At 40.3% G+C, this 17,332-nt stretch overlaps 1 protein-coding gene across 5 annotated transcripts in view; it reads right to left on the bottom strand.

The window, feature by feature from the left end:
• CDH13 (cadherin 13) overlaps positions 1-17,332 on the bottom strand; it is a 1,192,767-nt gene that overhangs the window by 954,496 nt on the left and 220,939 nt on the right. For all 5 annotated transcript variants that reach the window (XM_011942172.1, XM_011942173.1, XM_011942174.1 and 2 more), the window contains exon 2: positions 4,025-4,136. In XM_011942172.1, the coding sequence (XP_011797562.1) occupies positions 4,025-4,136 (112 nt within the window). The remainder of the gene's footprint in view (positions 1-4,024; positions 4,137-17,332) is intronic.

The raw sequence follows: 17,332 nt of genomic DNA, 5'->3' as shown, positions 1-17,332 counted from the left end.
AGGGTCTCCTTTCTGGACACCAAAGACTGGACTCATCCCCTACTAATAGAGGCTCAAGGGTATGGTTTCCCCTGATAAACTCAATGACCACACATTTTTATATTTGCTGAAAAAATCTGTCTGAGTTGATGGTAGCAAAGCAGTCTATTCTGTTTTAGAATTTTGCAGATCATAGGATAGTCAGATTTTATCACTTGGTATCTTCCCATGCCAGCTGGGTGGCTGCTCAGTTGCCCAAGACAGCTATTCTTCTAAGATTGGGGATCTTCTGTTCTGTGTGTCAGGATGTAACCAGGGTTGCTGTCCAATTCTGTAGCTCCCAGATCACACAATTGTCATGTTTGGGGAAAAGCAAGAACTACCATGCTGGGCAATTTGAGGGAGTTGTGTGTGCCAGACCTCTAGAAAACCCCTCCCATAAACTTTTTACAGATTCCTTTCTGAATTCAAAGACCTTAAATGGATGCCTCCTTTCTGAGTTGTTGCCTTCTAAGCTGACTTCTCCTTTCTTTCTGTATTTCTCATTGAAAAATGGGAAGAATCACGTTTTCCCAGATAAACTTTCAAGAAAGAGATAAAGCCAAGAAAGTTTTACGCAAGTTTTCATGAGTTGGGGGCTTTGCATCATTCTCTGAAAGATGCAGTGAAGAGCCCCCCTGGTTATGTTAGAAGAAATAGCCGAATGCTATGTTTTGATCCCAGCAGCTTGTTGAAAAATGGCTTTTTTAAGACGAAAGCAAGTCTAGTTAGTGGAAAGGAGAGTAGAATAAAGAGTGATTCAGATGTGACGGAAATAAAAGGCTTTAGAACAACTGAGAGAAAGATGTATCAGAGATAACAGTGAATAAAATATTAGGGAAATAAAAGGAGTGGAGGTGACCATTAGTAACAGTTAAAGTAGAAAAAGATAAGTCATTGAAAATTGAGGAGGAAGATGAAAAAGGATAAAAGGAAATATTACTGTCTGAACAAAGATAGCAGGAAGCCATCCACAGAATAAACATTCCCCATAACCTGCTAAAAGCTGAACACAGAATTGGATGAATACAAGTCTAAGGTAGGGGTAGATATACTATGTCTGTCAGGCAAAGAGACAGCACTTTCAGACAACTTTAAAGAAGAGTGACGAGTGTAGACATCAATTGATTGGTCATGCCGTGTTTACACCCTCTGCAACGCAAAAGTTCACAATGATCGGTAACCAAAGCTCTTAAATATTGCAAAGATAAAGGAAAAATGTAAAGTGCAAATGTCATGAGTAGGGCACAAGATGATGCTACTAATCTAGTTTCCTTATTGTGTACAACACTGACCTATATTTAGATGAGACTAAAATATCCCTAACCATTTCCTGGATCTTTGGTATACAATGATTTGGGAAATGGAATCTATGCATTTAAAATTTTCTGGTTCTACTTGGTTCTTTTCATTTTTCATTCAGATTTAGCCTTGTGCCAGTAGAGTCTTCAATTTGATAGCACACATCACTCATTGGTTTCTTGATTAATCACATTTTTCAGAGACAGAAGGTTTTTGTTTTGCATTATAAGACATACATGAAATAAACTGAGAATGAGAGAGAGAGAGGAGAGCAAGACTGGCTGAAAATATTGGTTGGTTAGGTACAAAAGTTTATTGAATATTTGGGGCTTTTTACCTCTACTTGCAAGTGGAAGAAAGCAAAGCACTGCTACTACTTCTGGAAATCCAGATTTTCCTAAACTATTTTCAATAGGCATTCTTAAGTCTATGACAATTTTCTTCCTCATTTAGGCACAATTAACCTTATCTGCAGGCTCTATACTCATAACATGTTCATTGCTTTGAGATGAACTTGAAAGTACCTAACCATATCTGCTTTGTATTTGTTTTTTTACCCTCGTAATATACATGGACATACGGTTTCACTGAGAGGGGCTACTCAAATTTTGCTTACCCAACAACTCACACACAAGCATAAAAATTTAAGTGTTCTCAATTCTCATGTCACTGACTTTTTTCTGAACGTGTTATCATTGATAATCAACCTAGTCCCATTTAGCATTTACTAGCTTACCCAGAACCAACAACCATAACCCACTTAATTACTTAGGGGATTAAAACATGTGCGTGCACACACACACACACACACACACACACACAGACACAACTGTGATACTGGAATGTACAGTATGGCCTACTTTAAATTAAAAAGATCCCCCATAGTATGATTGTTTCCAGCTTCTCAGCAGCGAATTAAAAGCCGTTTGGTATCGTGAAGATTACAGAAGCAATCACATTTATAGGTCTACTTTGCATACCAACTCTATTAATTTCCATACTCAGGATGGCTTCGCATTTCCAAGCATGTTAACATAGATGCCATTTGGGATAATCACTTAGAAAAAAAAATAAAAGGAAGATAGAGGAAGAGAGGAGAGGAGAGCCAGAAAAATGGTTCTCACAAATCAAGTTCTGTTTGAAATATATTGATTCTGATAAATACAAAAATGAAAAGACAAATGAGGGTTCCTGATGGCCAGACCCAGGAGTCACACTCAGAGATCAAATTAGCAGGAAATCACATATTGGAATTCACTTATTGTGCCAGTCCTGCACCTTGTCATTACAGACTCTAATTATTGAAACGATTTCATTGGCGTCATTTCATCAGGAGGTGCACAGGCTTCACCTTGGACAGCTCCCTTGAGGCTCAACAGCGCATCTTCATTAATGTGTTCCTTTCGACTCCTCCAGTGTGTCCCAGCCTCACAGAACAATCCAGTCCAGTGTGCCTTTGTTTTTCTTTCCTTTGAACTTGTTAGCCACATACCATAGGACTGAAGGAACTTCACTAGTGTCAAAAGCAAACCTGAGATCAGAAGAGCCAATGTGGAATCACCTTCCTTGCAAAGACCTTGGAGCATCTGATCAGTTTATTTTATTTTATTTTATATTTTTGAGACACAGTCTCGCTCTGTCACCCAGGTTGGAGTGCAATGGTGCGATCTTGGCTCATTGCAGCCTCCACCTCCTGGGTTCAAGTGATTCTCCTGCCTCAGCCTCCCAAGTAGCTGGGACTACAGGCATGTGCCACCATGCCCAGCTAAGTTTTGTATTTTTAGTAGAGATGGGGTTTCATCAGGTTGCCCAGACTGGTCTTGAACTCCTGGCCTCAAGCCATCCATCGTCCTTGGCCTCCCAAAGTGGTGAGATTACAGGCGTGAGCCATCACACCTGGCTGCATCTGATCAGTTTAGATCAATTGTTTCCATACTCTTCATTTCCAACTGTTAAGCAAGGTACTCAAGAGCCTACAATTAAATGCTTATTTGTCTACCATCAATTTTAAATTCCATTGTACTGATACTGTACTTGTTATGCATTTAGCAATGTACCCTAACACTTCTTAAAGATAAAACAATACAATACTGACATTAAAAACAGAAAGAGATCATAACCACAGATATGAGGGATGCATATTGTAAATAAATCAATTGGAATTTGGGAGGATTTGAGTTTAATCCACAGAAGAATCAGTAGAGGTTTTGAATCTTTCTAAAGACCATCTTGTTAGCCTTAAGAATAAGAGTTTTTGATTCCTATGTCTAAAAATTCTCAGAAGCCAATGTCATACTCTCACCATTATTTTGATCTAATGCTATATATGAGAAACTACAGGTAGAACAGCAATCTGCAAGAAGGCAATGATTTTGCTCTTGGGGGTCTGCCCATGGGAAATGAATTTCATTTCCTTTGCACAGTGTAGAACTCTCATTGGAGGCTGACAGCCCCCTTTTCTGAGAGCGGTCTGGAAATACCCACTGATGATAAAATACTAAAAAGAGATGCATATCACTGTATTAACCTCTAAGTTGACCAGGCCCGAATTCAAGAATTTCTATCTTGGGTCAAGCAGTGACATATGAAAAATAATCAGAAAACATTTAGTTTAGGAAATACCACATTCTGAGACACAGTCATAAACATCAGTAAATTCAAATAAGAGCAGAGTCTAAAAGCATCTTCGAGTGACATTGCTTACAGTTTAGAATTGACTGGTCCTCAATGAATTCAGCTGGCTGATTGATATGGAACACTTTCTGCTGAAATCCAGGAGTGCAGTCCAAATCTTCTGCAGATGTTAGCAGCAGCACCTGAGAAAACCGAAGCCATCAATATTTTAATAGCGGCTTATGTGTTTGCCCTGCTAACTTTCACCAAATCTGCAACTTTTAGAAATAAGCTGAGGTTTTGATTTCATTTCCCAAATGAAGAGGTAAGTTGATACTTTTCCAGTGGCTGCCAACAATTCTTTTTGGCACTGATATCTGGAGAACACGCAAATGGAACAGCTGCTGCGGTTTCCATTAAGTTGCAGTTAAAGAAATAACTTCGTCAGATTTTTACACCTGCTAAGATTCTCACCATGGTTTCCATGTGTGAAATTTTATTACAGAAACTGTCAATTTTCCATGATGCCTAAGCTAAAACCAACTTTATTTTTATACAAGCAAAGAAGCATTGTCATCTATGAAGGGGAGGAAAGAGAAAATGTAACTATTCTGTTGGAATTTACTTCTAAAAGGAAACCCGGGCCTGTTAAGCCTTCACTGTGGCCCAATATGGTGACTATGAGCCACTGGTGGCTACTCAGTACTTTAAAGGTCATAGGTCTGAAATTGACATGTTGTAAGTATAAGACACAAATTGGATTTTGATGCCTAAATAAGGAAAAGAATGTAAAATAGTCAATAATTTTATATTAATCACATGTGGAAATGACAGTATTTTACATATGAAGCTAAATATATGTTATTAAAATTAATGTCATCAGTTTCTTATTCCTTTTGTAAACTTGGCTACTATAAAACTTAAAATTTACAATTGCTTTCAGAGGCACAGTTTTGTCTTTGTAGATGCTTGAGACACTTCATCCAATGGTCAAAAAATTAGGTTACATGATTTGGAACATAATGTATGGAATGTAAGTGACTCTCTTCTGGGCAAGGTGTAACTTAGTGAAATAAGAAAGGGTCTTAAGGTTTAGTATGCAAAGGCTACAACCCCATAAAAACAGGGATTACCTCCCCACCACAACCAACCACCAGTTCTACTGAGCACCTACCACACATCTGGGGACAGAGAAAAGGCTCCAGAACACTTAAATGAAAGCTACCATTTTTGAGCCCTTATTATTTGGTAATTACTGTGTTAAACTCACCATATACATAATCTAATTTAATCTCCACAGCAGGCCTATGAAATGTGTGTTGTTATAAGGTATATTTTATAGAAGATGAATCCAAAATTCTGGAAAGGTTAATAAGCTTGCCTAAGATCATACAGTTTGAATGGGTGCAGCCAGCATCTGACTCCAGGCTGAAGTGTCCTGAAAGGCACTCTGTCAGAGCCCTACCCATTCCCCTCAGACCTTCTGTGTCAATGTGCAAGACTTTGCATTTTTTTTTTCTTCATCTGAGATATGTCTCTAAAGCTTGTGGAAGGGTATTTTATCTGAACATAGTGCCAGAAGAGAGTGTTTGGAAATCAACATGCTGGGAGTGGCCCTTAACCAATAACTGATGGGAAATGGTATGTAAATACCCCAACTCCCTTACCCCTCTAGTGAGATCACTTGGAGATATGCATTTTTGTCTCCCAGTTTCCATCTGGGACTGAGAGCCAATGTCCACCAGAGTATCTGGCTTGATAACTCACATTCATTACCTGCCTTCTCTTCCTTGACTTATTTCCTCACTCCCTATTCGTACTTTTTCTATTTTTTTTTTAACTTTCAAAACTTCTTTTTTTTGAGACCAAGTGTTGCCATGTTGCCCAGGCTGGAGTTCAATCATGGCTCACTGCAGCCTCAACATCCTGGGCTCAAGCGACCCTCCCACCTCAGCCTCCCAAGTAGCTGAGACTACAGGCACTAGTCACCATGCCCAGCTAATTTTTCTATTTTTTTGTAGTGAGGAGGTTTCACTATGTTGCTCAGGCTGTTCTCAAACTTCTGAGCTCAAGTCATCCACCTACCTCGGCCCCCCAAAGTGTCAAGATTACAGGCATGAGCCACTGCACCCAACTAGTATTTTTCTTAAACCAATCTCTGGCATCACTCAAATTACTTGCACTCAAATCTTCTACTCTGTGTCTGTTTCTTAGAAAACAAAACTTCAAAATCAGACCGCAAAATCCTAACCACTGCACACAGACAGTTGAAGAAAATTCATTATCATCCCCACCAGAGAACTCAAAGCAGTGTCAAAAGGTTGGAAGCTGTGGAACCAGGGCTTCTCTCTAAATATCAGCCCTCTGAAATGCACTGAACCCCAAAGAAGGGGGCAACTAAATATCAGCCCTCTGAAATGCACTGAACCCCAAAGAAGGGAGCAAGAATCAATCTCAAGAGGTTCACTGTGTGGCTGTCCTGAACACCATCAGAGAAATCGAAATGGGGGAGTCATCACCCTGACCAACATCATCTCCCTCAAATCAAAGGGAAAAGAATGCTGTGGTCTGGAATCTGTACGGTTCCGCTTGTGAGTCATGGATTCCCTTGTCTTGAGAGCAGGCTCTGGTTAGATCATTCTGAAAGCAATCATCATGCTGGCATCCCAAGTGGCACATACACAGAACGCAGACCCAGGAGTCAGAAAAATCTGCCGGCAATTTTGCAAGCAGAAAATCTAGAACTGGCCAATATTAATTCAGTTAACTAGCAAATAGTCAAGGGTCGTCTCCAAATACTCAGTGCCTACAATTATGTGTTAACCTTCTAATTGGCTAATTCTGCTCTCAGCTCCCAGACCAGGAAACTGGATATCCCTTAGGAAGTAAGGAAGGTGAAATTTCTCCCAGAATCCTGAGCATAAAAAGCCAGGACTGAGAGAAAGCACAGTTAGTGATCAGAACAGCACTCTGCAGGTGAGCTGTGTGTTCTCTGTCTTTGTCTATCTGTGGCTCAGTCTCTGAGATTACTTGGCAGGGCTCATTCAGGATTCCTCTAGAGTTACAAAGAAAAACAAAAATGAACCTTTTTCCAGCTGCTGACTCTTAACGAGTGGGGGAGTAGTAGGAGAACACCCAAAAGCACAGTTTTATCTTTACAAATTCTTGGGACACTTCACCTACCAGGCAAAATTAAAGTTAAATGATTTGTAACATGAAGGTACACAGTACACTGCTGGGCCAGGGGTGACTTAGTGAGGTGAGAATTAGTCAAATCATTCATTCATTTACTCACTCCTCATGCATTATTCATTCACAAATACCTATTAGACTCCTGGGATTCAGTGAGGACTTTGCCACACGTTGTCCAAAGCAATGAGAAAAGAGCTACACAGGATAAGGAGTCAATAATTGTTAAATATAATTATGGTCTCAAAAAGAAAAGAGGTATGAACAAATCATAATTTAAGTGATTCACCAAGATTAAAATTTAACTTGAAAGGAAAATATAGATCTCTTTAGGAGCATGTAGAAGTTGGGGTATTGGTAAGTCTAACCTCATCTAGGGTATCAAGGAAAGCAAAACCACAAAGAGACATTTCCGCTGGGATCTCAAAGATGATTAAGAATTATCTGGGTAAAGGGAGAAGAATGCAGGCTCATCTTTTAAACCAACACACTCTTTGCTTACACATGAATTATTTTGTGGCTCTTTGAGTTTCATGTAACACATCACTGAAATTACAAAACTGCATTTAAAAATGATTCCAGGCTAATTTAGGACTTCCCCAAAAGCTAAATATCTTACCAGTCAATAGTTGTAGAATGTTCTAGTTACTGCTATTGCCCTTTGATTTCTTAAGAGAATTCAAAACAGTATCTATGCTTGAACTTGCCACGGATATCCACTCTTCAATTTCATTCACACTAAGTATGGTAATGGGATGTAAAGCAGTAAAGCAGCACCCCTCATTGCTGTAAGAATTAGTATTTGCACATTACTCCCAAACCAGGCAAGCCCTTTCTCCAATATTACCATATGTCACATGTGTGAAGATACTACCTGGACATAGTTTTCCCCAAATCCTCTAAAAGTTTTCTAGACTATATGCTCTGAGCATCATTCCAAATTTATCTTTAATACCACGGCAATCATAGTCTTCCTCTATGACATTTTTGTCCATTTATGCATCAATGAGTACCCAACAAATGAGAGGTAACCAAGACACCTTTGAAAGTACGGTAATAATCAAATTCTGTGATTTACAAAAGATTTCTATTATCTAAAAATCACCATCAGTCTGCTACAAAGATTCATTTTTCAGACAGACTATAAGCACAGGTCTAAGCCACACTGGCTCAGGGTGAATCTTATTTACCAGTGGGCTATCCTTGGGCAAGTAGCCTTCTGTGTCTCAGTTTTCTAAGCTGAAAAGCAGGAGTAATGGTATCTTACAAGTTATGAGGATTAAGTGAGTTAATTATTGTAAAGAGCCTTAAGTAGTACCTGGTACATAGTACTTGCTCAATAAATGCTTGCTGTTGTTATTTGTATGTATTGTATTTAAATCCATATTCAGGATTCACTGATATTCTCCAGAGGAGACATTGACAATATTACCAACATATTATTACTTTTGCTGTTACTATAAAACTGTTCAGTGAATAGACTGTTCAGGCTACGCACAGGGATATAGCAGGGACCTAAATCAGACAGTAGAAGATCAGGGGGCATTTGCATCTCGGGATCAGCTTCACAATGAGAACATCAGTGCCTGATGTTATTGAGTTGTGTTACCTTTGTAGGTCACCAAGCATCCTTTAAAGTAGCAGCTCAGAGATCTCTCTTTCATGCAGGAGCCACCACCCTAAATTTATGCACAGACAGCAAATTCTTTTTTTTTTGCTCTGTCGCCCAGGCTGGAGTTCAGTGGCACGATCTTGGCTCACTGCAAACTCCACTGCCCAGGTTCACACCATTCTCCTGCCTCAGCCTTCCTAGTGGCTGGGACTACAGGCACCCGCCACCACGCCCGGTTAATTTTTTATATTTTTAATAGAGACGGGGTTTCACCATGTTAGCCAGGATGGTCTCAATCTCCTGACCTTGTGATCCGCCCCCCTTGGCCTCCCAAAGTGCTGGGATTACAGGCATGAGCCACCGCGCCTGGCCTGAGACAGCAAATTCTTAAATCACACTCTTTATACCTGGTTTTCTTTTTAGCTTCCACTTATTTGCCGCAGTACGGAACTTTCTTAAAAAGAAAGGGTTTTTGTTTATCCTGACAGGTACTGATTCAAGAATATAGCCAACTTTGGAGTTTGCTTCCAGAGAAAGGATTTTTTTCTTTTTCTCTCACATACTGTGGGTTGCCAACTGGCAGCGTACGGGATGGATGTGGCCAGTAGATGTGGTTAGTTTAGCCAGAGAAGTCTGTCATCAAGTTAAATTGTCATGTTATGGAGAGTGCCCCTCTCCAAGCTTTCCTTCTCAGCACCACTCCCTGTTCTTGTTCCTGCTCACTCAATTCAGTTAAACACTTGCCTGGACGTCTAGGCATTTGAGTTGACAACCTTTCCTTTAGATTTTGCAAATACCTCTTTGAGCTATAAGAACTGTCATTGAGATTAGTCTCTGGCCACTTGTCACAATAGGACCTGGTGCTGCTGCTCCATTACAATTTTAGCCATGGGACTAGGCACTGGCCAACAGAATAAGGGTGGAAGGATTCTCATCTTTTCTAGACATGGCCCTTGAATGTCCTACATGATATCTTCTCTTCTCCTATCCATGAAAATAGGAAATAAGGACTCCCAAAGTGGCAGTCATCCAATAGAAAGAGCCCAGAATCAGTCACTGCACAGAAGACAGTTACTCAGGAGAACTGCCCCACAAGACATATCCACGCTACCCTGTACAAAGTCACTGAGATTTGGCATTGTTTGTTACAGAAGCTGACTGTACACTAAACATCCATGGAACAAGGGGGGAAAAGTCTTTGATACCACTGACATCACAGATATGTCCCAGAGACCAGTGAGAAGCATCAAGATTGAAGAAAAACGTGACACAACTATCTCCAAAGTAGCCACAAATAAAGAGAGAAACTTCCTGCCACAAATAATTATCTTATCAGGTTGGGAACACTCTCAGGTTCCATCCCCTCTTAAACCAGCTCCAAAAAGGTATTTTCCAAACCAACACCCTAGTGTCTCTGGGATCCTTGTTGTTTTCCTATCTCCAACTCTTTGCTTTTTTGTCATTAGTGTGGGTGGATAGTACTTTATCCCTGCCACAAAACACCTCTGGTTTACTCTTGTTAAAGTCAGTGTACTGAGATCAGTTTGGAGGGTCTTAGATTTGTGGGGAAGAAAGGATACTTGCAGGATGTAAAAATATCACAGCAATGTATTTTGATTGATTCTTTATCCTTCCAAAGAGCACAGGCTCAGAGTCCTGGAAGGTTTTATAAAGGCACACTGCCTACAGCATGGAGCAATGTAGCATTCCAGGACACGTGCATGCACACACATACACACACATGTACACACATGTGCATGTACTCACTGTGTGTATAAACTCATGTCATCCACGCTCCTGCTGAGTCTGACCTCCTTAAAATATTCCTGGTGTTTTATAGCCCCGGGAACACAGAACACCGGACACCTTGTTGGTCATTAAGGTCATAGACACTTCCGAGTGATTTTGTAGTTCTTGGGGACGTAAAAGGGGAGACTGCTTTTAGTTTGGTCTGTCCTATTGTTGTTTTCTTTTCTTTCCTTCTTTTTTTTTGAGATGGAGTCTCACTCTGTTGCCCAGGCTGGAATGCAGTGGTGTGATCTTGGCTCACTGCAACCTCCGCCTCCCGGGTTCAAGCAATTCTCCTGCCTTAGCCTCCCAAATAGCTGGAATTACAGGCGTCCACCACTACCCCCAGCTAATTTTTTTGTATTTTTAGTAGAGATGGGGTTTCACCATGTTGGCCAGGCTGGTCTCAAACTCCTGACCTCATGATCTGCACCCCCCACCTCGGCCTCCCAAAGTGCTGGGATTACAGGCATGAGTCATGGAGCCTGGCCTTATTGTTGCTTTCATACAAAACTTGAAACTAACATCCTAGACTTTATTTCTAAAAGATGCTACCCAACATACTCTCCTCAAACTATAAATAAGGAAGCTGCACGTACAGGCATCCCTCGGAGATACTGCAGGTTCGGTTCCAGACCATACCAATAAAACGAATATTACAATAAAGTGAGTCATGTGAACTTTTTGCCTTCCCAGTGCATATAAAAGTTATGTTTACATTATAATGTAGCCTGTTAAGTATGTAATAGCATTATTTCTAAAAAGAAAGTACATACCTTAATTTAAAAATACTTTGTTACTAAAAAGTGATAATGATTCTCTGAACCTTCAAACTCCATTTTGATGGCTGCTGACTGATCAGGGTGGTGGTTGTGAAGGTTGGAGAGGCTGTGGCAATTTCTTAAAATAGGAAAACAATGAAGTTTGCCAATCTATCAACTCTTCCTTTCATGAATGATTCCCCTATAGCATGTGATGCTATCTGGTAGCATCTAACCCACAGGAGAACTTTTTCAAAATTGAAAGCAGTCCTCTCACTGCTTTATCAACTAAATTTAGGTATGATTCTAAATCCTTTATTGTCTCTGCAACAATCTTCACAGCATCTTCAGGAGGATTAGGTTCCATCTCAAGAAACCACTTTCTTCGCTCATCCATAAGAAGCAACTCCTCATCCATTCACGTTTTATCATGAGCTTGCAGCAATTCAAACACATATTCAAGCTCTACTTCTAATTCTAGTTCTGTTGCCATTTTGACCACATCTGTACTTCCTTCCTCCACTGAAGTCTTGGACTTCTCCAAGTCATCCATGAGGACTGAAATCAACTTCTTCTAAACTCCTGTTATTTTTGACATTTTAACCTCCCCCCAGGAATCACAAATGTTCTTAGTGGCATCTAGAATGGTGAATACTTTTCAGCAAGTTTTCAACTCATTTTGTCCTGATCCACCAGAGGAATCACTATCTTGAGAAGTTGTAGCCTTACAAAATTTATTTCTTTAATAATAAAACTTGAAAGTCAATATTTCTCTTGATTCATGGGCTGCAAAATGGAAGTTGTACTAGCAGGTATGAAAACAACATTTATCTCCTTATACATCTCCATTAAAACTTTTGGATGACCAGGTACACTGTCAATGAACAGTAAGATTTTGAAGGGAATATAGTTTTCTGAGCAGTAGTTCTCAACAGTGGGCTTAAAACATTGAATAAACCATGTTGTAAAGAGATGTACTGTCATCCAGGCTTTGTTGTTCCTTTTGCAGAACACAGGCAGAGTAGATTCAGCTTAATTCTTAAGGGCCCTAAGATGTTTGCAATGGTGACTAAGCATTGGCTTCAACTTAAAGTCACCAGTTGCATTAGTCCCAAATAAAAGAGTTTGCTTGTCCTTTACTTCTTCTCTCTAGCTATGAAAGTCCTAGTTGGAATCTTCGTCCAGTATGATATTTCAACCACATAGAAAACTTATTATTTAATGTATCCATCTTCATCAATGATCTTAGCTAGATCTTCTGGATGACTTGCTGCAGTTTCTATATCAGCACTTCCTGCTTCACCTCACACTTTTTATTTTATTTATTTATTTACTTGAGACAGTCTCACTCTGTCACCAGGCTGCAGTGCAGTGGCATAATCTCAGCTCACTGAAACCTCCTACTCCCTGGTTCAAGCAATTCTTCTGCCTCAGCCTCCCAAGTAGCTGGTATTACAGGTATGCACCACCACACCCAGCTAATGTTTGTAGTTTTAGTAGAGACGGGGCTTCACCATGTTGGCCAGGATGGTGTTGCTCTCCTGACCTCATGATCCACCTGCTTCGGCCTCCCAAAGTGCTGGAATCACAGGCGTGAGCCACTGTACCCGGCTTTCACCTCACACTTTTATGTTATAGAGACAGTTTCTTTCCTTAAACGTCACACACTAACCTCTAGCTTCCAACTTTTCTCCTGCAGCTTCCTCACCTCTCAACCGTCAGAGAATTGAAAGGAGTTAAGGCCTTGCTCAGGATTAGGCTTTGGTTTAAGGGAATGTTGTGGCTGGTTTGATCATCTATTCAGACCACTAAAACTTTCTCCATGTCAGCAATAAGGCTGTCTTACTTTCTTATCATTCATGTGTTCAGTGGAATAGCACTTTCAATTTCCTTCAGGAACTTTTCCTTTGCATTCACAACTTTACTGTTTGGCACAAGAAACCTAGCTTTCAGCCTATCTCAGCTTTTGACATGCCTTCCTCACCTAGCTTAATCATTTCTAGGTTTGATTTAAAGAGAGAGACGTGCAACTCCTCCTTTCTGTTGAACACTTAGAGGCAAAGGAAGTGCTTTATTGTAGGCTTATTCATTGGCGTAACTTCAATGTTGCTGTGTTTCAGAGAATAGGAAGGTTGGAGGGGAAGGAGACAGATGGGTAAAGGACCAGTTGGTGGAACAGTCAGGACACACACTTACCAATTAAGTTTGGCATCTTATATGGGCACAGTTCATGCCCCCCCTACCACCAAAAAAAATCACAATAGTAACATCAAAGGTCACTAGCCAGAGATCAGCAAAACAGGCAAAGTAATAATTTTAAAAACAGTAAAGAAACTAGGAGAATTACCAAAACATGAGACAGAGACACAAATTGATCACATACCATTGGAAAAACAGCACTGATAAACTTGCTGAGTGTAGAATTGTCAAGGCGAAAGTTGATCCTACAAACTGGGTTATTCTTGTCATACCCAACTAAAACAAAGCCAAGAAGCCAGAGAAAAAAAAACGAGGGACACAAAGCATTGCTCCAACAGTGTAATTCTCTGCAAGTCTGACTGCTGTAACCTGAACCCAGTTTTACCAATAGCTTCAAGATAATTAGCTGCAACTCCAGGACTAATTTTCTCACTGATGTTACTCACCAGCTGAAGCTTGCCAGCTTCCCAGAACCTTACGAGTGTCAATGAACTTTCTCAAAGAGCAATACCTAACATTTCTCACTGTTACAAAACCTCCAGCTTTCTCTTTGTTCTTTGAACATACCAAAGACTGTCTAATCTGCATAAATGCCCCAAATTGCAAGTCTTTCTTCCCAAATGAAATGCTAAATTTAGAGATTCATCTCGACATTTTTGACTTCAACACCACAAATCTTCAATTTGTAAAACATACAATACCTGTGAAATACAAAAAAAAAAAAAGTGAAGCACAATAAAACAAGAAAACAAGGGAAAGCATGGGGCAAAAAGCCAAAACTAACCTAAGTCCAAACTCTGGCTGTGTGGTCATTTCTCTGGCTTTTGGCAAATTAATTCAGAGTGAATGGCCTTCACATGCTCTTTGCAAGAGAAACAGTCACTGGGAGGCTTTAATGAGATAATGCAAACAGAATAGACAATAGTCCCCTAAAGATATTCTCACCCTACTCCCCAGGACCTGTGAGTGTGCTAGATTACATGGCAAAGGGTAACTAAGGTTGGCAATCAGCTAACGTTAAAACAGCATGCTCCTCCTGGATTATGTAATTACATAAACCCAACGTAATTGCAAGTATCTTTGAAAATGGAAAAGAGGATAAGAGAAAGAAATGCGATGATGAAGGTGAGGGCAGAGTGATGTGGTACGAGATGAACTCAACCTCACATTGCTGACTTTGAAGATGGAGGAAGGGGCCAGGAGCCAAGGAATGTGGGCGGCCTCTAGAAACTGGAGATGGCAGAAAGATAATTCTCCCCAAGAGACTCCAGAAAGGAATGCATCACTGCCAACACCTCGATTTTAGTCCGGTGAAGCCCATTTTGAACTTCTGACATTCAAAACTGCACAATACTGTGCTTGTTTTAAGTTGCTAAATATGTGATCATTTTTTACGGCAGCCATTGGGAACTGATGTAGTCTACTGTAGCCTGTCCCCACAACAGACTCTTGGAAAATATGGGTTCCCTTTACTTGATATTTTAACATGTAAATATAATTTGGGTAAACCAATGAAGAAGGCAAAATAGAGGAGTTACAAAGAAAGGAATAGCAGATGGAATATGAAGGAGAGGTGGGGAAGGAAGGGAGAATGAGAGAAGGTCATGGCTTTGGAATGCTTTGACAAGGCTGTCAGAGTCAGGATGTGGCAATGACTGTCCGAAGTGCTCCTCTCCTCAGCATAAATAAGCATTACCATTCGCTTTTTATTTTATTTTGTTATTTTATTTGTTGCTGTTGTTTCAGTAATTGCCTCTTTCAAGTTACGGGACATTTTGATCTGCCATTATGACAGCATCATCGGGTTCATTTTAAAATCGATTCTCTTAGTGAAAATTTAACATTTCTGTTATCTGCCAGCTCTGGCAGATAACATTTTTCCTAGAGATGGAAAAATGAATAAAACCCTAAAAAAAACTTATTATCTAGAAGGAAAGACAGACACATGAACATATAATAAATTACAACCTATGTTTCTATACATTGGGAACCAGTTAGAAAGTAGTTCAAAGTAAAGATTCCCAGGCTAGACTAACTGGGTACAAATCTCAATTTTTCCAGTTAGTTTCTATGTGACCCTGAGCAAGTTGCTTAACTAGTCTTTGCCTTAGTTTCCTCATTTGCAAAACACAACTCATAATTGTGTCTACTCCCATTGGTTGTAGGAGTCAATGAGTCAACACAAATCAAATGTTTCAGGACAGAAACTGGTTCACAGTAGGTGTTATGTGCTAGTTATTGATATTGATATCGGATATATATTTATTATATAATAAGTATACATTAATATTATAGTTCTATTAATATAGAGGGTATGTATAAAGTATTGTGGAAATAAAGAAGAAGGAACAACAAGCTCTTTGGATGAAAACAAGGACTGGGACCATGTCACAGACCAAGGACATATTAGAAAGATGATTGAAACTTTTCACGTGACAAGCTCTAAGAACAAAGGTTCCATGCAGAAGTTTGATCAATGCAAATACCAGAGCATGCCAGTTCAAGAAACAGTGAGCCATTTGGCAGAAATAAATTCTGGTTCGTTTTCCAGATTATTTGAAGGTGTTTTGTCTCAAAATAGGGCGATGCATGCCCTCTTTCAGTTTGGATACAACAGAACCAAGAACAATTCACTCAATGAAATCACAATTTTTGTCTAAATAGAATTAACTCTTTACTATTAAGATTCCAGGATTAAGCCACTGGGCTCACTTGGAAAACTCAAAAGGAAAAATAGTTTTGTAAGAATTTAAGTTAGTGCACTGGGAATGCCTGGCCTGCTGGCTGGCCCTAAGTAGAAACCAGACGATGTGCCTGCTCAGGGTTGGTGGTATTTGCATCTATTTATGAATTTTTTTGTAATTAAATTAGTGATGTCAAATGCCAAATAATACAAACTCCCCTTAAGTCAAACAAAGGAGCCCCTATATGAGGTACTCTTGGGTGGGCCTTAGTAGCCCTAGGGAGTTCAACTGAGAAAATGGTGAATGCCTACCATGTGCCAGGCACTGGAAAACTTGTCTGGTCTACACCAAAAAACAATGAATCCACAGAGACAACAGATGGGACCCTTATTAAATGAATAGGTCTGGAATTTGAGGCTTCAGCCCAATAGAGGATGCCGCTGGTGGCTGTGGCCAATACCTCTGCCAACCTCTGATCTCAGTCGCTGCTGCGATGAGTTTCCAAAGAAGTCAGGCTTGCCCCTTAGAGTGCCCTCAGTCTCTGCATTCTGCTTTGGCGCTTTCTCCTACACTGCAGGAGCTTGGCTAATGTGAGGAAAAGCAGAGAGGGGAAAGGAGGGGGAGTTAATGCTCCTGCGGACAGCCCTCAGTGCATTGGAAATGACAGCTGGCTGAATGCTCTCACCTGCCTTCTTGCAGACAGACACATCTGAGAGTCATTCCCTGTGCCTCTCGAGGTCCCTGTGGACTGGCCCCTGGCTGTCTACAGCAGTGACCTCAAGGATTCCTGAATACATTGGTTCTCTCTCCTTTCCTGCCTTCTCATCCTTCCTTACTCGTGCTTCCTGGATCACCTCCCTAAGAAAACTACCTATACCTGATTTTCATCTTAGGCTCTGATTTCAGGAAAACATGCCCCCATGTATCAATTTCATATTGCTGCATGTACAATTTCATATTGCTGCAAAGTACTACAATGTGGGGGGCTTAAAATACTTTATTGGCTGGGCACAGTGGCTCACGCCTGTAATCCCAGCACTTTGGGAGGCTAAGGTGGGCAGATCATGAGGTCAGGAGATCGAGACCAGCCTGGCTAACATGGTGAAACCCTGTCTCTACTAAAAAAAAAAAAAAAAAAAATAGCAGGGCGTGGTGGCAGGTACCTG

The sequence above is a fragment of the Colobus angolensis genome, unplaced genomic scaffold, assembly GCF_000951035.1.
Source record: "Colobus angolensis palliatus isolate OR3802 unplaced genomic scaffold, Cang.pa_1.0 Scaffold207, whole genome shotgun sequence".
NCBI classification, from domain to species: domain Eukaryota; kingdom Metazoa; phylum Chordata; class Mammalia; order Primates; family Cercopithecidae; genus Colobus; species Colobus angolensis.
The sequence above is the reverse complement of the archived record's forward strand: the minus strand, read 5'-3'. Positions and strand labels throughout refer to the sequence as shown.